The sequence below is a fragment of the Malus domestica genome, chromosome 08 (assembly GCF_042453785.1).
Source record: "Malus domestica chromosome 08, GDT2T_hap1".
Taxonomy (NCBI): domain Eukaryota; kingdom Viridiplantae; phylum Streptophyta; class Magnoliopsida; order Rosales; family Rosaceae; genus Malus; species Malus domestica.
The window spans coordinates 6555396-6580663 of record NC_091668.1 but is presented as its reverse complement, the minus strand read 5'-3'; the positions used below and the strand labels follow the sequence as shown (position 1 = coordinate 6580663).

Sequence of the window (25268 nt, the reverse complement as noted above, 5' to 3'; positions counted from 1 at the left end):
TTCTTTAATAATTTCCGCTAAAATTTTAAGCAAATAACATTGAAGAAGAAAAACTGTTTTGAGTTGGAACTTAAATTTTTTGGACTAAAAGTTTAGATTTAATCCCAACCATTGAGGTTGGTCTGAAAAATAAGTACTAAATCGGAACGTTCCAATAAATATAATAAATTTCAAAAAACCAGAAATCCTCAGCCCATTAGGAAAACCCGACCGCCCCATACATATCACAATCCTCAACCGACCCAAATACTTCACTATGAATCTCTCTCAGTTGTTCTCCAACTACTGATTTTCTTACATCGTCAAATATTTACAGAGATTGGCATTTTTCGTTCCATGCCAACAAAATTCGAAAAAAATAGTGGAGACGAATTCAGACCGTTGATCTGGGCAAAGATCAAAACTTTCCTGTTGGTACTAGGAATTCCGTAGCGCCCAAGTTAAATATCCCACAGCTCCTCCATCACATTGAACCCTAATATAACTCTCTCTCTCTCTCTCTCTCTCTCTAACTTCTCTGTCTTTCGCAATTTCTTGAGTTCTTGGATTATATTTTTCTGCATTAGAGTTTTTAGGGTTTGAAGATTTTGATGAAGGCGATGAAGCAAAAGCTGGTACTTACAGTGGAACCAGAATTCTGCCCCTCGGCAGTTCAATACTGGGCGAATGGCAACACGAAGCGCGGACGCGGGAAGTCCGACGTCACTGAGAAGGCGAAAAGGCACCTCTCCGCCTTGGGATGGAAGTTCTGGTATGCTAACAAGCAGCAGAAGACTGAGTTGCGGTACGAGTCTCCCATCGGAAAAGTCTACTATTCGCTACGCCTGGCTTGCCAAGCCTGTGTAAATTCTCCAGGAGGAGTGTTTTCCGAAAGCACTACTTCAAATTCCGTGGTGTCCGTGGAGTGCTCTGCTGCTCCTGATATCGTAGTAGATGTTATGCCGCAATCGACATCAAGAAAAACGGTTAAGAAGAGAAAGATTGGTGAAACATCGAAGGTCGATGATGATTGGAGTCCGAAACAGAAGCGAGGGAAGGTTCTTGCGGATATGAAGAGAATAAGGAAACAGAATAAAGCTACTAAACAGCAGGTCACACGCCTTTTACGGTCTACCAAAACAGCGAGAGAGATTGAGATAACGGATCCTGGTACTCGAAACCCTAGGACAGTCCTGTCTTGGTTGATAGACAGTAATGCTGTGTCGCCGAATGCTAAGGTACACTACCGCCCTAGAAGAGGCACTGACAGTCCATTGGCAACCGGTCAGATAACCCGCGAGGGAATCAAGTGTGACTGTTGTTCTAAGGTGTTTACCCTCACTGGATTTGAAACACATGCTGGTAGCACAAACCATAGACCAAGCGCCCACATTATTTTGGAAGATGGCAGGACTCTCAACGATTGTCAGAGGCAGATGATGAAGAGTCGGAAAGGAAGCACCAACACTGTCACACGGTCAAATGACGACTCGAGGGCTGACAATGTGCGTCAAGATCATCATCATCATCATGAGCAGAATGATGATATATGCACCGTGTGTCACTTTGGAGGCGATCTGATTCTGTGTGATCGGTGTCCTGCTGCATTCCACACTAGTTGTCTCGATTTGAAGGACGTGTTGGAAGGCAATTGGTTCTGCCTATCGTGTTGCTGTGTGAAGTGTGGTAAAGGAAACCCTAAGGAGGATAGAAATAATGATTTTGTGATATGTAGCCAATGTGATAAAAAATACCACTTTGGGTGCCTGAGGAATGAAGGGGTTGCGGAATTGGAAAGGGATTCCAAAGGAAACTGGTTTTGCAGCAGAAAATGTGAAGGCATATATAAGGGAATCAACAAGATTGTGGGGAAACGAATTCTGGTGGGTCCCGACAATCTGACCTGGACAATATTGAGGCCATCTACTCCGTCTGATTCTGACATGGAAGACTTGACAGAGAACTACAGCAAGCTCAATTTGGCCCTGAGTGTGATGCACGAGTGTTTCGAGCCTTCTAAGGATCCTTACACGAAAAGAGACATTGTCGAGGACATTATTTTCAATAGAGAATCGGACCTTAGCCGCCTGAACTTCAGAAGGTTTTACACAGTGCTTTTGGAGAGAGATGAGGAAGTGATTACCGTCGGTAGCGTGAGGATATACAGTGAGTTGGCGGAAGTACCTCTGGTGGCAACTAGGTTCCATTATCGTAGGCAAGGAATGTGTCATGTTATGATGGATGAGCTCGAAAACCAGCTCGTCAACTTGGGAGTTGGGAGATTGATTTTGCCTTCTGCTTCTAGCACACTGGATACATGGACCAGCACTTCATTTGGGTTTTCAAAGATGACAGCTAATGAGAGGATGCAGTTTCTGAATTATACTTTCATGGATTTCCAGGACACCATCTTGTGCCATAAAGTATTGAAAAGGACCAACTCTACGACGCCAGCAACCATACCGTTTGAAGGAAGTATCAAATTTGATGGATCGCCCGGTGCCACCTCTACAGTAACTCAGGCAGAAGACAATCAGCTGGATAATGGAGCTTCAGACCAAGAATTGGGGAACGTTGCCTCCGGTGACAAGTTTTTGATTGATGTTGACTGCATGCTGTTGGACAACAACGAACCTAGTTTCTCGGCATGGTACAACAAACAGAATTTTAGGTTGATTCCAGGATTTTGTTAGGGTGTAACTTTATAGGATAACTGAACAAATTATCGAGGGAAATATTTGACAGATACATTTGGTAATTATGTACAATTTTTTAATGTGTTATTAAACTAAATATCACTTATCAAATTTTATTTCAACAGTGCACAAGTTTTTCCATGAATTCTTCTTTTAATTCAACAGTGCACAAGTTTTTCCATGAATTTTTCCCTTGATTCTACTTTAAGAATGAGTTTAAATGTACATATATATACACGCCGCAAGAAAATATAAACTCAACTAATCATTGTGCCTATCTGTTGTGCTAGGATAGCACCAAATCTTATGGAACCAACTCAAGCTAATCCACAGGAAATTTATCAAATGAAATACAAGAACAAAATATTAAAGACACCAAGATTTTAACGAGGTTCCTCAACAGTCAGTATAACTGGAGTACGTCCTCGGAGCAGTAGGAGCTCACCCAATAATCCACTATCAACCAAATGGGAGTTTACAAAGTGTTGGCAATCTCACAACCCAAATAACCCAATACACACAATAACTCTCACACACTAAAGAAACAAATAGAGAAAGAAATATAGTGATTAATTTCTTCTCTATACAAAACTCAAAGCTATTACAACAATAAAACTTTGATGGAGTGAGAACTAACCAAGAAAGAAAATCACCTTTCTTTCTTATATGGGAGCTGCGTACCTCTCTTCTTCTTTCTGCTGCTCCCTTCTAATTTTTTTTCTTCTATGCGACAACCTTTCTCCCACACCAAAAGGCAGCTATTGCTGCTAGTTAAAAACCAAAGAGTCCCGTGACTTCTCACATGGACCAAAGAAAAAACTTTAGACAAATTTCACTTTTCTTTTCCCCAAAACAAGGAAACATAATCATGTTGTCCTTTCCCTTTTTTTTTTCTTTTGGTTTGTTTATTAGGAAAGGTGATGGCCACTTGGCCACAATTCAACAATCTCCACCTTGGCCAAGTTCCGAAAAACGCCATGATAAGCCAACCAACACAATTAACACACAACATCACTCCCAAACACTAGCAAGAGAACAACTCATGCTGAGCCAAATGCTCCAAAACTCCTACTGCTCAACGCCTTCTTTATATAGGCAAAATATGAGCCAAGTTCAAGCAATGAACAAACTTGGCTACACCAACAACCTTAGTCAACATATCAGCGGGGTTGTCTTTAGTTGGAATCTTCTGGAGAATGATTTCCCTTTCACCAACAATTTCGCGAACAAAGTGATAGCGCACATCTATGTGCTTGGTCCTCACATGATGAACCTGATACTTAGCCAAATAAATAGCACTTTGACTATCACAATGTACCTCCACCTGCTTCTGATCAACCCCCAAATCTCTAATCAGCCCATGTATCCAAATGGTCTCCTTTATAGCTTCAGCAACTGCCATATATTCAGCCTCTGTAGTAAACAAGGCAACAGACGACTGCAAAATGGACCTCCAACAAACTGGTCCTTTAGCCATAGTAAACACATAGCCTGTAGTAGACTTTCTTCCATCCAGATCACCTGCATAATCTGAATCAACATAACCAACTGCAAAATGACCAATACCAGAGTCATCTCTCTCAAAGCATAAACCAACATCTCGAGTACCATGGAGATACCTCAATATCCACTTAGCTGCTTGCCAATGCTCTTTACCTGGATTATGCATATATCGACTCACCATGCCAACTGCATGAGTAATATCCGGTCTAGAGCATACCATTGCATACATCAAACTACCAACCAAATTTGCATATGGTATATTTTTCATTTGCAGCTTCTCTTTATCAGTTTTAGGACACTGTAGAGAACTCAATTTAAAATGAGGAGCCAAAGGGGTACTAACCGGTTTAGTTGAATCATGAACTCCAAACTTCCGAATCAACTTCTCAAGGTATTGTCTTTGATTCAAACTGACCAAACCCTTCTCTCTATCTCTAGTAATCTCCATGCCAAGGATCTTCTTTGCTTCACCAAGATCTTTCATCTCAAGCTCATTCTTCATTTGTTTCTTCAATTTCTTAATCTCTTCAACATTCTTTGAGGCAATCAACATATCATCAACATATATCAATAAATAAATGAAAGACCCATCTTGCAACTTCTTGAAGTACACACAATGATCATATTGACTTCTAGAATAATTTTGGCCTCTCATAAATTTATCAAACCTCAAATACCATTGCCTTGGAGATTGCTTCAAGCCATAAAATGATTTCTTCAATTTGCAAAACAAATTTTCCTTCCCTTTCACTATATACCCATCCGGTTGACACATATATATCTCTTCATTCAAATCACCATGTAGGAAAGCCGTCTTCACATCGAGTTGCACAAGCTCAAGATCATATTGTGCAACAAGAGCTAACATAATACGAATTGAGGAGTGCTTCACAACCGGAGAAAAGATTTCATTGTAGTCAATGCCCTCCTTTTGTGCATACCCTTTAGCAACTAATCTTGCTTTAAATCTCACATTGCTTTTCTCATCAGCATTTTCCTTCTTGGCATACACCCATTTGCAACCGATAGCTTTCTTGCCCTTAGGCAATTTAGCTAACTCCTAAGTCTTATTCTTCAAGAGAGAATTCATCTCATCACCCATGGCATTGCACCACCTCTTCTTCTCCTCACTTTCAATGGCTTCCTCGAAATTGGATGGAATATCATCAATGATAATAGGAAGAGCAAAAGCAACATAGTCACTATACCGAGCTGGCTTGGTAATTTGTCTCTTTCCTCTGTTCTTGGCAATAGACTCTTGAGGTGAGACTTGCTCTTCAACTTGAATAGAATCTTCAAGTTCAACTTCTTCAACATCCTCATGGTCTCCAACTTCTTCACTTGTAGTGGCTTCGACATCAGCGGAAATAGGATTTGAAGTACCAGAGACAACTTTCTCAAGCTCCACCTGTTGGACATCTTTCACATTCTTCTCAGAGACTTTGTACATACTTTCTTCATCAAATGTCACATCTCTGCTGATTACAAGTTTTTTCATCTCTGGGCACCACAACCTGTAACCTTTGACACCACTACTAAAACCAAGAAAGATAGCCTTTTTGGCTCTTGGATCAAGTTTATTTTCAGTCACATGAAAATAAGCAGGTGAACCAAAAATACGGATATAGTCATAATCAGAAGAAGGTTTTCCAGTCCATACCTCCATTGGTGTCTTACCCTGAACAGCAGCTGAGGGTAACCGGTTGATGATATGACATGCATAATTAACTGCCTCTGCCCAAAATGACTTACTTAAACCCGACTGAGACAACATACATCTAACCTTCTCAAGCAAGGTTCGATTCAATCTCTCTGCAACTCCATTTTGTTGTGGAGTTCCCTTGACACTGAAATGTCTTACAATCCCTTCTTCTTTGCAAACTTTAGAGAAAGGATCGAATGTGTATTCACCACCATTATCCGATCTCAAAATCTTAATCTTTCTCCCAGTCTGGTTCTCAACCATTTTCTTCCAACCCAAGAAAATGCTTAACACCTCACTCTTGTGCTTCATAGTGTAGACCCAAGACCTTCTTGAATAATCATCAACAAAGGTCACGAACCAATGTCTACCACTCAAAGATGGAGTCTTTGTAGGACCCCAAACGTCTGAATGCACATAATCAAGAATGCCCTTCGTCTGATGTACAGCAGTACCAAACTTCACTCTAGTTTACTTCCCCAAGACACAATGCTCGCAGAAATCAAGCTTACAAGTCGTGGCACCTTTTAGAAGACCTTTTTTCACAAGCCCTTGTAGAGCTTTCTCACCAGCATGGCCTAATCTCATATGCCACAATCTAGTAGTATCTGAATCAAATGTGCCCATATTTTCAGAGACTACAGATGCTTCACCTGTCACAGTGCTTCCTTGCAATAGATACCAATGGCCACATCGAGGAGCTTTCATCACAACAAGTGCACCATAAGTAACTTTCAATGTCTGTCCATCTGAATGAAACCTGAAGCCCTTGGATTCCAAAGTACCCAAAGAAATAAGATTTTTCTTCAAATTCGGTACATACCGAACACCTGTCAACTCTTTAACCATGCCATCATGCAACTTCAAACGAACTGTACCAATCCCTTTTGTTGTGCAAGGATTGTCATCTCCCATGAACACAACACCACCATCAAACTCTTTCAAGCTTGAAAACCAATTCTTGTGAGGAGTCATATGATGAGTACAACCCGTATCCAACACCCATTTAGTAGCACAATCAAATGATGAGGAAGTGGTTAAAGCAAAATCAAAAACATCTGTTTCAACTTCAGCAACATTGGCTTCAGAACTTTCTTTTCCTTTGGTCTTCAACTTAGGACAATCTTTCTTCCAATGACCCTTATTATGACAAAAGACACATTCATCCCTTTCCAAGGTTTTTCTACCTTTAGAGTTTCCTCTAGGTCGAGAGTGTGATTTTTTTCTACTAGAAGATGACTTCCTCTCCGATGATCTACCTCTAACAAATAAAGCTTCAGAGGTACTATCATGATTTTTATCTCTATGCCTCATTTCATAATTCATCAAAGTATTTGACACATCTTCAAATTTCACAGTTTCTTTACCATGCATAATAGTGGTAACAAAATGCTCATAAGAGTCCGACAAGGAATTCAACAATATTAAGGCCTTATCTTCATCCTTAATATCCTCATCTAAATTTAACAAGTCGGCAATCAACTTATTAAAAGCATCAAGGTGTCTAATCATTTTTGTACCTTCTTTGTATTGAAAGCGGTAGAGCTTTTTCTTCAAGTGTAGCCGGTTCTCTGCACTCTTCGTCATATACTTGTCTTCCAATTTTTGCCACAACACACTTGCTACCGTCTCCCGCATCACAAAATACTTCTGAGTTTTTGCAAGGCACAACCGAATTGAAGAGCAAACCAACAAATTTAATTTTTCCCATTCCGGCTTCGACATAGCTTCCGGCTTCTCTCCCAAAGCGGCAAGTAGATCTTGTTGAGCCAACACATCTTTGACCTCACATTGCCACATCCCGAAGTTGTTTGTGCCATCAAACTTTTCAACTTCAAACTTTGCATTTTGCACCGTAGTTCTTGCAAACCCGGAGCTGCTTCCAAAAGGATTCTCATCTTGCCCGTCTGACATCTTTGGCAACTAGACAGTACCCAAGAGCAACCAGTGCTCTGATACCAATTGTTGTGCTAGGATAGCACCAAATCTTATGGAACCAACTCAAGCTAATCCACAGGAAATTTATCAAATGAAATACAAGAACAAAATATTAAAGACACCAAGATTTTAACGAGGTTCCTCAACAGTCAGTGTAACTGGAGTACGTCCTCGGAGCAGTAGGAGCTCACCCAATAATCCACTATCAACCAAATGGGAGTTTACAAAGTGTTGGCAATCTCACAACCCAAATAACCCAATACACACAATAACTCTCACACACTAAAGAAACAAATAGAGAAAGAAATATAGTGATTAATTTCTTCTCTATACAAAGCTCAAAGCTATTACAACAATAAAACTTTGATGGAGTGAGAACTAACCAAGAAAGAAAATCACCTTTCTTTCTTATATGGGAGCTGCGTACCTCTCTTCTTCTTTCTACTACTCCCTTCTAATTTTTTTTATTTTATGCGACAACCTTTCTCCCACACCAAAAGGCAGCTATTGCTGCTAGTTAAAAACCAAAGAGTCCCGTGACTTCTCACATGGACCAAAGAAAAAACTTTAGACAAATTTCACTTTTCTTTTCCCCAAAACAAGGAAACATAATCATGTTGTCCTTTCCCTTTTTTTTTTCTTTTGGTTTGTTTATTAGGAAAGGTGATGGCCACTTGGCCACAATTCAACACTATCAAATACAGCCCCTTAGATCTAAAAGCAAAACAGGAAACTCCGAGAAAGACAAAGGTGCTCTACCTAGCGGAAATGAGGATCACAAGCACAGCGGATGCTAGTCACTCCAATTATCCTCGTCCTTGTAGGGTCCTTTATCCTGCATTTCCAAACATGCATCAGATACAAGCCGCTAAGCAACTAATAATGTTAGATACACAAAATTATCAGGTGTCCCACCTCATTGGAAACCATTCTTGGCGGCGACCAAACTAGAATTTGTCTATCATCGCCACCAGTGTACAATTCCTGCAATGAGAGACATGAATTAATTACAATTCATACAGGATTCAAAAATCTTCAATAATCCATAGATAACAAGGTGAGCTCATGGAATAAATAAATTAACGGAGGAAAACTTCAACAGGCTTTGAAATTTTTAATCTGATCTTAGAACATGGAAAAAGGGCTTACAACTCCCGTTAATTGACATAGAAGTTGGAGCAACTGACCTTAATATTAAATGCCGTTTTAGTTTATAAAGCATTGATTGGAAAAGACCTATAGAAAAATCGTAAATTGTTTGAAGAGTACCTGATCCTGTGAACTAAACCAGCAACAGTTTACATGTTCATAGTGACCACGAAATTTCAGGGATGTTTTACCTGACCACATATCAAATGCCTGAAAAACAAAATCTGGATGTCAAACGTTGAAGTTTGTAGAGATGGTTGTATTTTAATCCACATGTACAATTCAAAAGACTCAAACCTACAAAAAGAATGCATTACCTTCACAGCTGTCATGCATGGAACAAAAACAAGCTCCGAATTCTAACTTGTAGCTAACTGTATGGGCTTGCTGGTTTGCATACGCACAGTTTCAAAGTTCACCAAAGTGTTGCAGCCAGATTCTATATCCCACAACCTCAGTCTTGAATCGGAACCTGAAATGCAAAAACTCGATCAATGACATGGGCAGTGAGGAATGAGTGAAAAACCAATTAGACTGACTTATGTACGAAAGGAATGAATCAAACATTAGGAAACTAAGGTGTGAGATCCCCCATGCATGCTTTTCTCTTTTTATTTTTTATTTTCTGTTGGAGGTCATATTCTGAAGTGTGATCTATACGGTATGACACCAGCGAATCGGGTTAAACTGCAATAATTCTGTGATAAAGTGTAAACTGATGGATATAATTAAAACAAAGTCCACAGTGAACCTGAACTACTATGATTAGTATAAACATTAACGCGGTTAAAGAGACTCAAACATAGGATAGACAATTTAAATGGATTTCCTTCTTAAGCATAACAAACTTCCAAAATTAAATCACTCAACCTGCACTTAAAAGGTACATGCCGTCTTCAGTGACTTTTAATCCAGTAACAGCACCGTAATGAGCAGTGGCACGATCCTGACTAGACAGCATCCCTGGATGTAATCTTTGCTTCATAGATCCCTTTACTGGACCTTTACCAATAGGTGAGTGTTTTGCACCACTCCCATTCGTAAGAAGCGAATTTTTGCAACATTCGTGATTGTCCACCCTAAATTTCAAGAACAACCCCTGCTTATATCCTCAATATTGTCATCCAAAATGTTTCATGTGTTCACATAACCAGGATAAGAAGTTTAAATTTTCTAACTTTCTATGTATCAAGTGTGCATCAAACGTCGAATTCTGTGAATTTTGGGACATACCACGGTGGCCAGACAAGGTGTGAGCAAAAGCCCCAGAGGCAATATCACAGAGGCGGACTTGAACATCTTGGGTTCCGGCAACAATGAGCATGTGAGAAGTTGCCAACGGCAACATTGCAGTCCGGTACACCTTCCCCGGCATCTTGAAGTCCATCACTACCTAAGTCGTATTCGTGTCCTTAACATTGATATGATGATCGTACGACCCCGTCACAAACAGTCCGGTGTCGACGGGATACCACACGGCGGAGGACATCGCGTACTTATGCCCGTGCTCGTGCTGCTTATCCACCGCAAACAGGCACTTGTGAATCTTGATAGTTCCACCGCCTACGTAATCGGTCCGTCGCTGGACATCGAACACGGCTGCGGAAGCATCGGAGGCGCTGGATAACAGGTACCGGCCCTCCGTCAAATCGAGCTGGAGAGAGTTGACGGAGCCGCGGTGAGGGGAGATAATGCCTTTGTGATTGAAGAGTTAGAGCGTTTGGATCAGGGTCGACTTGATTCGATTCGAGAACAAATTTGGGCGGAGCTTGCCCGCTTCCCTGTCTCCGATTTCCCGCCACATTTTCGGAGCATCTTCTTCTTGTACCAAATGCAAAAGCGAAGCAGAGGTTCACAACACAACGGTGTCGTATCGCAGTGTTTTCTCTCACACTCTGAAGAATGAATTCTCAAACCGGAACCGATTTTGTTGTTACTGAATTCGTTTTCTGTTCTTCCGGGCTTCGCTTTGATTTTCATCCTGGTCGACTCGGACAGATTATTGAGCGGGTTCGGGTTATACTGGTTGACATATGGCTCGTCAGCATAGCGACAACGTCAGCCTATCCAAAATTGACAAGTGGGGCTGTGAATGAGATAGGGATGACAACGGTTCTGTTTGGGGACGTAAATGCTATATCCGTCCCCATAATCTCAAAAATTAACCATATTCATAACTGCCAATTAACCATTGGGTATTATCCATAACCATACCCATCGGGTAACGGATTTCCCATCGGTTAACAGTTATACTCATCTTCGTCAATACAAAAAATATATTCATTTAATTGATGCATTATAATTTAGTAAATATTAATTTCGTCATTAAATATTTGATGTATAAAATGATTTAATGAATGGATCTTGTGGAGCATAAAAATTAAAGCTAAACATTGATAATGTTAGCTGATATTTGATATCTCCCATAAGTACTATTGGTCTGGATTCTTATAAATTTTGATTCATATCAAAACTTTTTAACTTGCCCACAAAATGCAACTCACACAGTGCAACTTTTGTATTCTCAATGTAATAGATTGGGTGAATAATAAATAAATAAATAAATAAATAAATAAATATATATATATATATATATATATATATATTATAATACAATTATATATAAATACTATTATATTAAATATAATTCGGTTTGGATTCGGGGATGGATACGAATTGGAGATCCCTATAACCATACCCAAAACCATAACCGAATATTATTCACGGTTTTTCTTCATATCCAAATTATACACGAATTTTCATGCCAAATCTAATCCATTCGGACATGTAACAACCTGTTTTTTTAATTTAAATGTGGGACCCACTATGTTGTGTTGTAACCCGGCCCATTCTCTTTTCTTCCCCTTTTCTTTCTTCTTCTCCTCTTTCCCCATGAACACTCTAGAACTTTCTATATTCTTTCATTTTCTGCAACCTTTCTCTCTCTCTAAGCTCTCGACTCTCTCTCTATCTCTCTAAGCTACGAGAAGTAAACCACCGCATTTCCTCTCTAATTCGACCAAACCAACTTCCAAAAGTCTAAACGTTGAACTTTTGGGACATAGGGAACTCACCTGTGGCGTTACATGTTGCATCGAGGCACCCCGTGTGCTTTGCCATTAATGCCGAAGGATTGAGCTCTCTCGAACTCCAACTCAGCTTCTGGTGTGGAGCTCCGGTGTGGAACCCGTCGAAATTGGGGTCCCATGAGCTCGAATTGGTCCGGTTCGAAAATCAGAAATCTGGTGACCTTGCTGGTCATTTTTCTGTCGAACTCGAGAATAAATCTACACCAACTGCCAAATCTCAACTCTGGGTAACTCTCTTGACTTTATCTGTGAAGTTTGAAGTTAAATTCGAAGGACTGGGGCTAATGCATGCTCTATATTTTCTACCCAGAAACTGACGAGCATATCCGGTGAAATTCAAGTTGAAATTCGGAGGAATATCTGTTAATCAAGCTTAGCCTTGACCTGATGACGAGGCACCTATTATGGATTTATGCTTGCTATAACGGTGAGTGGAGCCCTTCTCAAATGAATATTTTATAATTAACCATCTAGCATGCAAATTCATATTACCTGATTGGAATACATTTTATAATATACTTTGCTTTACGGATTTCTATATTATGATTTATTTAAATTACGCTTTATGAAATGTTATAACTATTGATTTCACACTTAGAAAAGGTTTACGACTATTGCTTTTATGCACATTGAGATATTTCCGATTTATGAAAGATTACGGATTTGTGGTTTACGAGAATGATTGAGTTAGAATGCTTTCATGGTTTTATATGATTTATGATACGAGATTTTGAGATATGTTTTGGTACTTACCTAGTGGGTCATCATACGGCATGTATAGATGTCTATGGCCATAGGACACAAATGATGCAAGAGTGAGTTATGATATATATTATATACCCCCAGCTTCATCGTCGAAAGCGGAGTTGAACAGCTTCACTAGCTGTGGCTAGTGTCGGTGTGGATGTACGCTATTTTATACAGCTTCACATTCGGGTGATAGACAAGTTATTCAGCTTCACCTTCGGGTGATGGACATGGACTGCCTTCGGGCGACTATGATACCCTTAGTTGAGTACATTGCGGATTTGATTTATAGAGGTTTTACAGATGTTTTACATGGCATGCTAGGATTTTTATCAAACCTATGATGTAGTATTATATATATTTTCAAAACAGGGGGTTAGTATGTTCTTAAATAAACTGATTTTCGCACTATTAGTATTATTATAAACTTTGGTCCACTCACCTTTTCTGTTTTGCGCCCCCTCAGGAGTTAGGATCGAGGCACACGATCCCGACGTTAGGGCACTCCTGCTTAAGCATCTTCGAGCCTCCTCTGCATAGATCCCATTCCTCGGTTCGTACTTTTCCATAATAATTCTTTCACTTTATTCTTGTTTAGTTGTATGCTCTGAATACGATTCTGCATTTGTGTATTTCCTTCTAATCACCTATTTTATTGGTATGCATGTGTTAAAATGGCTTCGTCACCCTCGGGTGTTGGCCAACACGTGCCCATCTTGGTATTTGGGAATATCGGGATCGGGACGTGTCAGTACGGTTATCCACGGTTATTGGTTTTAACGGTTAAAATTGCCATCCCTAAATGAGAGATATCAAGTTTCGTTCTCAAATGATAAATTCAATTTTTAATAGGACTGGCCTATGGGCTATTGTGATGAATGTGATTATTGTGATAAATTCAAGAATACTAGTTCGCTGCTGAATTTTTAGATGAACACATGTACAATTATAATTTTTAGTTTTAATTATTTAGACACGTGTTTATTTATGATTGGAGTTCAGCAACTGTTATTTTATTCAGTAGCAAAGTAGTGTTCTACATTCAATGATAGGCTAACCTAGAATCTACTACCCAACCCAAAATCATTAGGAATTGAGGAGTCGAGGTCTTCTTTGAATCTCTGTGCCTGGAGCCCAAGGACTCAAAGATCGAGGTCGTTGAAAAGAGCAAAAAAAAGATCCAAATCATTAGTTTGTGTGAAATTGGCCCTTAAAATTAACTAATATTATTGCTGTATCATTAACATTTGATCGCTATATTGCCAATTTTAGTTCTAATCAATTCAGCACGTGAAGTTTAGTTTCTAATCATTTTTAGGTTTGACATTGAATAGATAATTTGTACAATATTATTAAGAGACAAATATCTGTGCAAAACGTAGAGGAAAAAAAAAAAAGGAATGAGTGGGTGTGGATCAAAGTGAATTAAAGATTTCAAAAAGTCAATTTACTGGAATCCCATACTTCGTATATCCTAAAAAGGAATGATCTTTGGACTGGAATTAACCTCTGATAATAGGTCATGTCTTACTAATATCAATCCATTTGATTCTATTTATTCAAAGAAAAGGATTCATTGTCCCATGACAATCAAAAGAGAGAGAGATGTTGATAAAAAAAGGTTTGATCTTTTGGGAAAAATGATAAAAAGGGTTGAATTTAATTTTGATATATGATTAAGAATACGTGCTTTCGAAAGGTTTAAGTTTTTTGTGTTCTTAAGTTTATGTCTCTAAAAGCACCTTAATTTTGTGATTGATTTAATTATTTTCATTTTGAAGATGAAATTGGCGGAGAGAATGTTGCGTCAAGATGATCTTGGAGGCCGTCAATATACATGCTACTCTTAGGCACATATATATTCATAACTTTCTACACCTTCAACAATATTTCAAACACCGTAATAATGAGCGGGTGCACTAACTTATGAAAACTAAAAATCAAGCAAATTATTATTTTAAATTATTCAAAATTTAATTTAAAATGCGCAGAAGGTTGTCTTCGTTAAAACCCAAAAGCATTACACACAGAAATAACAAACATGTTAATTCTTTATATATATATATATTGAGTGTAGTTTTGCCACGACCACCACGATCCATCAGCAACATCTGCATCACCTTCGCTCTCTTTGTTAGAATCATCATAGCTTCCGTCATCATTAACATCGTCGCCCTCACCAACACCAGCATCTGCATCAACAGTCATCATCATCATCCTCATCACCCCCACAAATAATCTTCTGTTATCTGCAGTCCTTGTAGTTCTGGGGAACTCTTCCACTCAAAGGAGTTAATCTTCAACTTAGGGCATTCGTATATATTTACAGTTTTCAAGGATGGGAATTTGACAATACAATTTCCAGAGAAGAAATCCTGCAGACTTGGTAGAGAGAAAAGGTCCAAACGTTGCAACTGGCAAAAAGAAATCTCACCATCATTTCCTGCATCATCTCCATCTGATGTCGTTGCCCCTATTTCTGTAATTGTGTTACAATCCCCAATCACCATTTCTCTTAGCCGCTTTAAAGTTTTGGCTATCGTATATGTTGCTAAATATTTCAAGCTGCCACAACCAACTACTTCCAAAGTTGTTAAATTCTGGAAGGGAATAGCAGATGACCCTATATCCTTCAATGCAGAACAACCATATTCTTTTGTCGAAACTATCTCTTCCATTGATGCACAGTTGGTTATCTCAAGTTTTTGAAGTTGTACGAGATTTCTAGCCATGGAAGACGATAATGCAAAAGTTAAATGATCACACCAATGCACCGCCAAGCTTGTTAAGTTGGGCAACACAACCTGCAGTATTTGTACATTCCATTTTTAAGAGAAGAGAATTCACATTAATTGTTATTATCTAGTCAAATGGTATCTTGAGATAAAAAAATTATACCAACAAATATTTCTTGATAAGCACTAGATAAAACGAATCACTTCAAATGATCAAATATATGTAAATTTAGCCACACAAAATCTAGGAGTTCTATGGTGGTTGTTTCTTATTTCTTTATAAATTATATCGCTCAAAAAAAAAAAAAAAAAGAAAAAACAAGTACTAATGGCATAATGGGAAAGAATGACACCAGTGGCATACCTCTTCAGTAATGATACGTGTAAATTGGGCATTGTATTGGACATGGAGATGCTTGAGTTGTTGAAAATCTTCATTACCTGAGTGGTACACAACATTATCAGCTCCCTCCGACCCATCCAAATACAAAACTTCACATGATCTCTTCAACAACATTTCTAGACCATGGTCCAATTCACAACCAGTTGGGAGCTTGAGCTTCAATGTGTTGAGGTTTTCATCCACATCGTACCATTCCCTCGAAGAAGTGCCGATTAATATTTGGTATCTTTTTAACTTGTCAGTGAACAAGTCCCTCGGAATACTGCCAGCCTCTGGAACTTGTATGCTTAATGCAGCTAAATGAGGCAAGTCCTTCAGTTCTGAAAGGCTAGCATTACTTCTTTCTCCGCTTACTCCTTTGGGCACCCATCTGTTGAAGCTGGTTTTCATTCTCAAGTCTTCTAGACTTGTCAGACGTGATATAACATTAGGTGAAATCACTTCGAGTTGAGAGCAGCCGCTTAAATCCAGCAGTCGAAGACGAGTCAATTTCCCTATTTCTTCAGGCAACTCTTTAAACTTGGAATATATAAAGCTGAGAATTTCTAGTTGCGATAGCTGTCCGACTAGAGCTACGTCTCCCAACACGCAACTATCCAAACACAATGTCCGAAGATTTTGCAGGAGATGAAGAGATGGAGGCAGCGACGAAATACGCGCTCTGGTTAAATCCATCACTTTAAGCTCTTTCATCTCCTCAAAGAAGTTACCTGGGATTTCAAGCAAGTCACCATTAAAGTACAAATAAAAATACTCCAGTTGTTGGCATTTCAAAACTTCAGGAAGCCTAGGGATGTTTTTGCAAGACAAAGAGATCATTGTGCAATTTTCAGAAAACTCCTTATTGTTTGGCCATTCCTTCAAGTCATCTCCTTTTGCTCTTAGTAAGGCACGGTGGCCTTTGGATGCAATCGAGATGGCAACATCACGTAACAAATCATGCATTGTGATTGATGTATTGTCCTCGAAGTCGAGTAACAGACCAGAATCTTTAAGCTCTTCAATCCGTGCATGCAATGCATATCGTGCGTCCTCCACTGAATCGATGTTCTTAAACAAACCCAAACCAATTGTATATTTCAACAAGTCTGTCAGATTAGCGCGTCCCCAACGATTTACCACAATTCCACAGATCAAGAATAGTGGCTTCAGCTTTTGATCATCCAATTGATTGTAACTCCACACTAAAGCCGAGTATGCTTCTTGATTGGCTGGGTCTTCGTTGTCAAACACTTTTAGGCCTCTCAAGACATCCTTCCATACTTGTAAAGTACTATTTCTTAAAGAGCTTGCAACCGTGACAACTAAAACTGGCAAACCTCCGCATTTTTTTGCTACATCGGTTGCCACAGTTCGTATGTCGGGATTTTTAACAACATCACCTGCTTTCATCTCAAATAAACACCAAGCTTCTTTCTCGTTTAAAACTCGAAGCTCAAAGTCTTTTTGCAACCGCTTCTCTGAGGATAACAGTTTTCGAGTTCTGGATGTCAAAAGTATTCTACAATTCGGCAGACAAGGAAGTCCTACCGCCTGCAAGTCAATGCTTTCCCAAATGTTGTCTAAAATTACAAGAACTTTCTTGTCTTTTACCCTGTCACATAGACGAAGTGCTCTTACTGACATAGTTTCGCTTTCTTTAACTTCCATACCCAACTTTATGGCAATTTCTTTTTGAATTCCTTCAAGGTCCGGATTTTGCACACTTCTTACCATAACCGCATCAGCAAATAACTTCTCATTTACAGCTTGCTTAAGGACTTCTTCAACGAGTGTGGTCTTCCCCACGCCGCCAATACCATAAACCAAAATCAGGTCGGTACTAGGAATTCTCAGCTCATCCATGATTTTCCTTGCAGTTGAAGTCCTCGAATCAAATGCCTCGTACTGTTTCTGAGAAACCATGCATACCTCTTGTGGGAGGACATCGTACGAAATGTCCTCCCTAGCGAAATTTCCTTTTTCGTAGAGCTCAACAACCGCCTGCTCCAACTTTGTTGATCTCCTGCCTAGCTTGTAATGGAGCACCGGGTTTGGACAAACCCCACGGAAACAGCTCATCTTTGTTGATCTCCTGCATAATTCGTTCGTCTTCTCGGTGATCTCATCCACGCTTTTCAGCCAGTTCTGGACGACAGTGTGGATTTTTTCACCTTTGTCTTCAGCTCCAACAACCTCGCGCTGTAGCCGCTCTCTAGCGGCACTTAATTCGTTAACTTGAGTCTGTAGACTCTCGAGGTTTCTTTTACAGTGAACTAGGTAACCCACTTGGCGTATAGCTGGTTCAACTGCATACTCGGCAACTTTTCCGACAATTTGATTAACAATCTCCATGCCTGCTGATGAATACAAATTAAATTAGAAAAAAAAGGAGCTCAAGAAATACTTTGCTTTTCTAATTGACTTATGAGTAATCTTTCAACAACTTATAAATAAACACAGTACATTTCAAAGTGTATTATGAAAAACGGAAAATTCTATTCCACTTCTTGAAAAAGATTAATTTTTTAATAAAACCTTGTCTAAGATTAGAAACTAACTCTAGTTTTTTGGCATTTAATTGTAATTTTTGAATATTAATTACGTTTTAATAAAGTGGTGCCCACTAACACATTTGGTTTTCATCTCTATTAGAGAAATGATACAAGTGATGGTAAAATTATGTGCTAAGAGTAGCGTTTTTGTTTTCAAAAAGTTCAAAGCAATGGTTGAACTACAATGTGGACTAAAACTAAAAAAGCTTAGAAGTGGTAGAGGTGGGGAATATACCTCAATCGAGTTCAAGGAGTTATGTGAGGATATAGGACTACAGAAACAACTAATTGTTGCTTACTCATCACAGCATAATGGTATTAAAGAAAGGAAAAATTAGACGGCGATTGAAATGGCAAAATCCATGTTGCTTGAAAAGAAGATGCCACATTCATTTTGGAGTGAAGCAATTAAAAGTATAGTCTATCTTCTCAACTGATGTCCAATAAAGACACTTGATAAAATGAATCCTTTTGAAGCATTTAGTGGCAGGAAACTTGGTGTGAAGCATCCAAGGGTGTTCTATTTGTTATGCACAGATGCCAACACAATTGAGACACAAACTTGAAGACAACACCACCAAATGCATCTATGTGGGATATAGGAGTTGAGAGAAAGGGTATAGATTTTTCAAATCTTGAAACTTACAAGGTGATTATTTTGAGGGATGTCATATTTAATAAAGAAGCTGTTAGGAATTGGGATAAAAAGATTGAAGATATCATCTTAGTACCACTTAGACTTGATGAAGTGGAATGTGAAATACAAACTGAGAGTGAAATTGTGTTTGAAATGTAGTCTCCCCAACGTTTAAGTTCAACACCGGAGGACCTAGAAGTGCAAGACTCTTCCTTAGGATCAACTTCATTAAGAATGAGGAGGTTGAGTGAGATTTATGCAACCTGCAACTATCGTATAATGGAACCTGAAAGCTTTGAAGAAGCTGAGAATGTCCAATCTTGGCAGAAGGCAATGAGTGATGGAATTGTATGATTGAGAAAAACTCAACTTGGGAACTTGTGAATAAACCAAGGGACAAATTAGTGACAGGTGTGAAATGCGTCTATAAGACCAAACTGAATCTAGATGGCTTTGTACAAAAGAACAAGGTAAGATTAGTTGCTAAGGGTTATTTCCAACAACCTGGAGTGAATTTCAATGAAACCCTTGCTCTAATGGCAAGGTTGGACAGTATTAGGACTTTAATTGCTTTGGCCACACATAAATTCAGCTTTTCTCAATAGCATACTTGAATAAGGTTTTGTGGTTCCAAATAAAGATGAGAAGGTGTTCAAATTAAGGCAGGCACTGTATGGACTGAAGTAAGCACCAAGGTCTTGGTACAGTGAAATTGACTATTACTTCAGGAAGAGAGGTTTCAGAAAAGGTTCAAGTGAGGCAACAATTTATACAAAGACGGGAAAAGGCTCAGAAAGCTAATTGTGTTATCTATGTTGATGATGCAGTGTTCACTAGAAGCAATGAATGAAGCTATGATTTCTGAACTCATGGAGGATATGATGAAGCATTACGAAATGACTAATTTGGGATTTCATCATCACTTTCTGGGAATTGGAGTGATTCCAAAATCCAGTGGTATGTTCATACATCAGCAAAAATATGCACAGACCTTACTTGAGAAATTTGGACGGAAATGATGCAAGTCAGTTGCTACGCCATTGATTACAAATGAAAAAGTGTAAAAATGATGGAACTGAAGCTACCGATGAGAATTTGTACAAGAAATTTGTTGGCAGTCTACTCTATTTGACAGTAACAAAAGTTGATATCATGTTTGTAGCAAACCTACTATCAAGATTTATCTGAGAGGACTGCTTGGAGTCAAAGCATAATCCATTTAGAAGGGAATGTTGGAGCTAAATGAGATTTGGTTTTGATACTACAACTTGGAACGCAAGAAATTTGTTTGTGTTTGTTTGCTTGAATTCCATAAGGCCAGTGTTACGTAGATGCTAGTGTTACTTTGTTGTTAGTGAACTAGGTGTGGACTTGGTTTCATTAGACAAGTGTATGCACCAAATTAGTTTTTTAGATTGACGGGCTCAGAGTAATTGTCTTTGTTTGGTGGTGAAGGAGAAGAGATAACAATGTATGAAGGATGCTGAGTTGCTACTATTAGCTCAAGCATTTCATCTCTAAAATTCTCTGGTTTGTTCTTCATTCTTTTTCAAGATTACATCACGTATGTACGCTAAACTATTGCAGATTTAACATAAACACGATAAATAATCAATATACTGACTGAAAAGTATAAGCTTGCATGGCACCATATTTAAAAGCAAACCAAATGCCATAAATGAGATCCAAGATTCCAACTCAAATCAAATATGGTTATAATTAAAGAACGTACCCTTAGCTCTGTTGGTTATGGATGAAGTGAGTTGCTCTTCAATATATACGTTCCTTGGAGTACCAATACAAATTGGTCGTACTGTAAATTGAGAATAAACTAATGAAGTAAGAAGGGAGAGTACGTAATAATTTCTTTTTTTCTTGCAAAGTTCTTCTGGATACAATTGCAATTTGCTAACTAAAAGCAAAAACAACTAAGAAATCTAAAAGCACTAAGTTTTATATTCTTCTTCTAATTTAACAACATGTGTACCCTAAAGCTAAATGAAATGGTTATCAAATGGACTCTAAACCGCATGTAAAATTGTGTACTTCACTAAGATCAACTAAAAAAAGATGTAGGTCAACAATTAGGATTGAATAGAAAGTTATGCCCGCGTGTTTCTGGGAGATTAAAAATTGTAAGAGAGATCGTGTTTCAAAGATACAAAGAGTATGCCAAAACAGGCATATTTTTTTTTGCTTCAACGCTAAAAGCTTGTGTCCAGTATTTGTTGATTGTTAAGGAAGCATCCTAGGCAAGGAAAGAAAAATATTGAAACACATGAAGCAAATTTATATGACATCAGAATTATACTACAAAGAAAAAAGGTATGGTTACCTAGTTTTGTTTTTGTTGTTGTTGTTGTGTGGATAGAGTCTGGTTTTGTACCAATTGGAGAGGACGTTCTTTCAGCAATTCAGCAGGACTTCACTACCAACATTCTTAGCTAGATAGTGAACGTTGTATGAGGCATCGTTATTATCTACAAACATGGAATTTGAAAAATATAACTGTTAATTCAAGCTTGAACCAATTTCTGCCTATATACAATGAAAAAAACAAATCACAATTTCAACTCACTCTATCATCAGAATGTATAAGATAATCTGAACTAAGAGGAAATTGATGCAGGGTGGTTGTGCAATTGCTGTTCTTCTTTGCTAGTTTATATAGACAGTGGACGCTTATGTATTTCCAAAAAGTCTCATATATGAAGAGGAAATTAATGCAGAATGGTTGTGCAATTGCTATTCTTCTTTGCTAGTTTATACAGACAGCGGACACCTATGTTTTCCCGCTTGCTTTCTACAATGCAAGATTCTTTGCTCATATTACCAAAAAGATTTGCCTTGATGCTGCTGTTTACTCTCCTTGGACGAAGGGAATAACAGGGTTGAGAGGTGAATGGCAGTGTCGGCCAGCTACTATTTTTTTTATAGAACGTAAACCTTGTTTTCAGAATCTCATATAAACAAACATGATGGCTTACGAATCAATCCTCGACAACAGAAGCAAGCATATACGTCACGGTGAAGCGGTATTTGGCATTCGTGGCCGCTGTTCTCTTAAGCAATTATTCTTTTTTTTTTTTTTTTTTTTTTTGAAAAATTTTATATTCAGTCTTTAGTTACTAATGTTCTTTAATTGAGATCTTATTGACTTTCTGGTTATGATGGAAGTTTCTGACATTAATTTATTAACGTAGAGATTGGACAACCCCGTTTTCCTGAGTGAGGATCCCGAAGATTCTCAAATCACATTCGTTCATCGTACATTGTGCGGTCAGAAGTTATTGTAATTTTTTTTATTTAAAATTAAATATAAACAATACCTAACGAAAACTGATCATACGATGTACGATAAACGATTATGATTAAAGCATCTTTGGAATCTTGATAAAGAGGATCATGCGAGAATCCAAAAGGGTTTTCCTGTTTGCGTTTTGATTTACCAATATAGGAATATGGTGACTTCTTATCAAACAGATTTTGCTAAGAAGTTATCGTATTGAGAGGGTAAATGAGGCGTGGTAGAGAGGAATTAGTGGATTGCAATGATGAGTCAGATTGACGCATGATTGAAGCGCTGAAAGGGAGGAAACTCGCCAAAAGGAAAAGGAAAAGGGCACAGGCTGAGGGAAGTGGGGCCCTGCCTGATGAGTTGTCGGCCATCCATGGGCAATTCCAATTGCATTATTTTGATCGGACGACATGTGGACTATTGGTTGATCCAACGGTCTTGATTTAAAATTATTAATTTTAAATTTTAAATTTATAAATACATTTAATTTAAGAGAGTTTTAAAGAAAATGGTTTAAGCCAGCAAATATTTAACAAAAAATCATACCAAAATGTTATTTAACCAAAATGGCTCAAAGTTTAATAAAAAAATCATCCAAAACTATTGTCCACGGGTCAAACTAACAAGCCTAACCCACTACAAATCTACACTTCTGCAAATACCCCTAAATGATTTGATATTGTCTTGACTCTTCACCAACCTCAACCCAGCACGAAACCATCATAATAACTCTCTGTCTTCCTATCAAATTGAATTCCTACATTTCAAAAATAATCAATTCAAAGTTGAAAACAGAAGCATTCATCGAAACAAAGCCGTCGAAACAAGTTCAAAGAAGTTTAATGGCATAAACTAGCGAAAAAGTGTCTGGAAAAAAAAAAAAGAACCAAAACATAAAACTATTTCTAGATAACCCAAAACATAACACTGTTTTTGGAAGAAAAAAAATCAGATACAATGTTTGTTTCGTCTATGCACAAACAAACACTGTATCTAAAAAGAAAATAAACAAAATAAAAAAACAGTGACTTAAATTCCAAAAACAATGACTTAGATTCCAGAAACAGTAACTCAGTTCCAAAAACAGTCAATATTTAATAAACATTGTGCTTATTTTGCTTTGAATCCAAATACAGTGAACTTCACTATTTCTTTTGTAGCTTACATTTAAGAAACAATGTGTCTATTTCATTTGGACCCAGAAACAATGACTTAGATTTCAAAAACAGTAACTTAGATTCCAGAAACAGTGTTACTTAAAATTTAGAAACAATTTATTTTTACAGTCCAGAAACAGTGACCCGTCGTTATTATTGAATAGCATGTAGATCTCAAATTTATTTTCTGGAGAAACAAACGATGAACTCCACTGACGATGAAAAATTGAAAAGCAATACCTCAAATACACTATGAATAATAACGACGATCACATTTCAACGAAATAATACAAAATATAAATTAAATAGCATGAGGATCTTTTTGTTTCAAAGAAAAAGAAGAAGGTCTGTAAAACAACGATGAACTCCATTAACGACGAAAATCTGGAACTCAACCTAAAAAAGAAGAAGGACACCACCTATGTTGCTCTTTTGTCCAATTATTTACACTAGCCATATATAAATGAAGAAGGACACCACCTATGTTGCTCTCTTCTTGTGATCCAAATTTGAAGACGACCGATGGGGAGGAGCAGTTATAAGTGTCATCCTCTTTGTTTCTCTTATCCCTGCATTGTCAACCAAAAAAACATCAAACCAAGTGCAATATGATAGGATTTTTAACGTCTATGCAAACAGGGTCAAAATCACATGAAATACTTGCAAGAATACAAGAATGTTGTAGTATAAATGTTCATGCAAGGTCGTTCTCCTCAAGGACAATTTGGATAATTTATGTAGAAACAATTCCTAATTACATACTTAGAATTCAAAGTTGAGAAAAAAGATTTTGAAATTGGGTAATATTAAAAACGAATTTTAATTAAAAAAACTAATATGACAAAAGAAAAATATTTTAAATGTCAATTTATAAAAGCACTAGGGTTCCACCATCACCTAGAAATTCTATGTATTTTTACCAATTACTTATGATCTACACATGCCACTTTGAAGGTTAGGTTTTCCTAATTTATATTTTACTTGAAACCTTTAACATAGAATGTATATCTAACATGCAACTCGTCTGGAAGTACAGATCAAATCTAAACATGAAAGACTCATTATGCTTTATGAAAACCCTTTGAAAAACCATGCAACCCTTAAGATATGGTGTTCATCCTAAGTGAAATTACAATTATTAATCACAAGAAACCATCGTCAATTTCAGGGAACCTTTTGACCAAAATTGCCTCGAATTATTTGTCTAAAGATCCTAATGATGACCAGGCATTAAGACAATTAGATAGTTTTAATCACGATGATTAATAATTCAAAGTATGCACGCTATCAATCATAAGCAATTAAATAAAAATCACATATTCATGCTAAGGCTCAAGGCTTCGCCCTAGCGAAATGAATTAGTTACGCATATTCATAATTGAAATCATAGAAAATATTATTAAGAAGAAAAGGAATGAAAACACCTTAAAGTAGAAAATCTCTAAAAACCCTAGCAAAGTTCTTTTTCTCTGAAGTTGAATAATAATAAGTGTAGAGAAAAACTGTAGACGGCAAAGCAATATATCTGCTAAGCCCTCCGACAAACCCTAGGACATAGGTCTTTTATTCCAACTAGGAAACTAAATACTAATAAAATATCTTAGAAAATAAAACCCTAATTAAACTAGGAGAATCTGCCAAGTACTTGTCCAGCCACGTTTTAGCCTCTGATCTCCTCCAAATCTGGCCCAAGATAGCTTG

At 37.8% G+C, this 25268-nt stretch overlaps 3 protein-coding genes across 3 annotated transcripts; 1 reads left to right on the top strand and 2 right to left on the bottom strand.

The window, feature by feature from the left end:
• Positions 1-599: 599 nt before the first annotated feature.
• Positions 600-8615, top strand: LOC103426654 (increased DNA methylation 1-like). The gene is made up of 2 exons (XM_008364742.3): positions 600-2629; positions 8477-8615. The coding sequence occupies exons 1-2, from the start codon at positions 600-602 to the stop codon at positions 8613-8615; spliced, it is 2169 nt and encodes a 722-aa protein (XP_008362964.3).
• LOC139197998 (WD repeat-containing protein ATCSA-1-like) lies at positions 8612-10354 on the bottom strand. Its single transcript, XM_070826222.1, has 6 exons — positions 10146-10354; positions 9838-10046; positions 9372-9439; positions 9088-9177; positions 8734-8802; positions 8612-8653 (listed from the first exon to the last, which is right to left on the bottom strand). Exons 1-6 carry the CDS (start codon positions 10352-10354, stop codon positions 8612-8614), a joined length of 687 nt encoding a protein of 228 aa, XP_070682323.1.
• A 4383-nt stretch (positions 10355-14737) lies between these two features.
• On the bottom strand, positions 14738-21869 carry LOC139197965 (probable disease resistance protein At4g27220). Its single transcript, XM_070826151.1, has 5 exons — positions 21691-21869; positions 21448-21592; positions 20845-20925; positions 15903-18277; positions 14738-15607 (listed from the first exon to the last, which is right to left on the bottom strand). The coding sequence occupies exons 4-5, from the start codon at positions 18273-18275 to the stop codon at positions 15026-15028; spliced, it is 2955 nt and encodes a 984-aa protein (XP_070682252.1). The 5' UTR covers positions 18276-18277; positions 20845-20925; positions 21448-21592; positions 21691-21869; the 3' UTR covers positions 14738-15025.
• Between the last annotated feature and the right edge of the window lie 3399 nt (positions 21870-25268).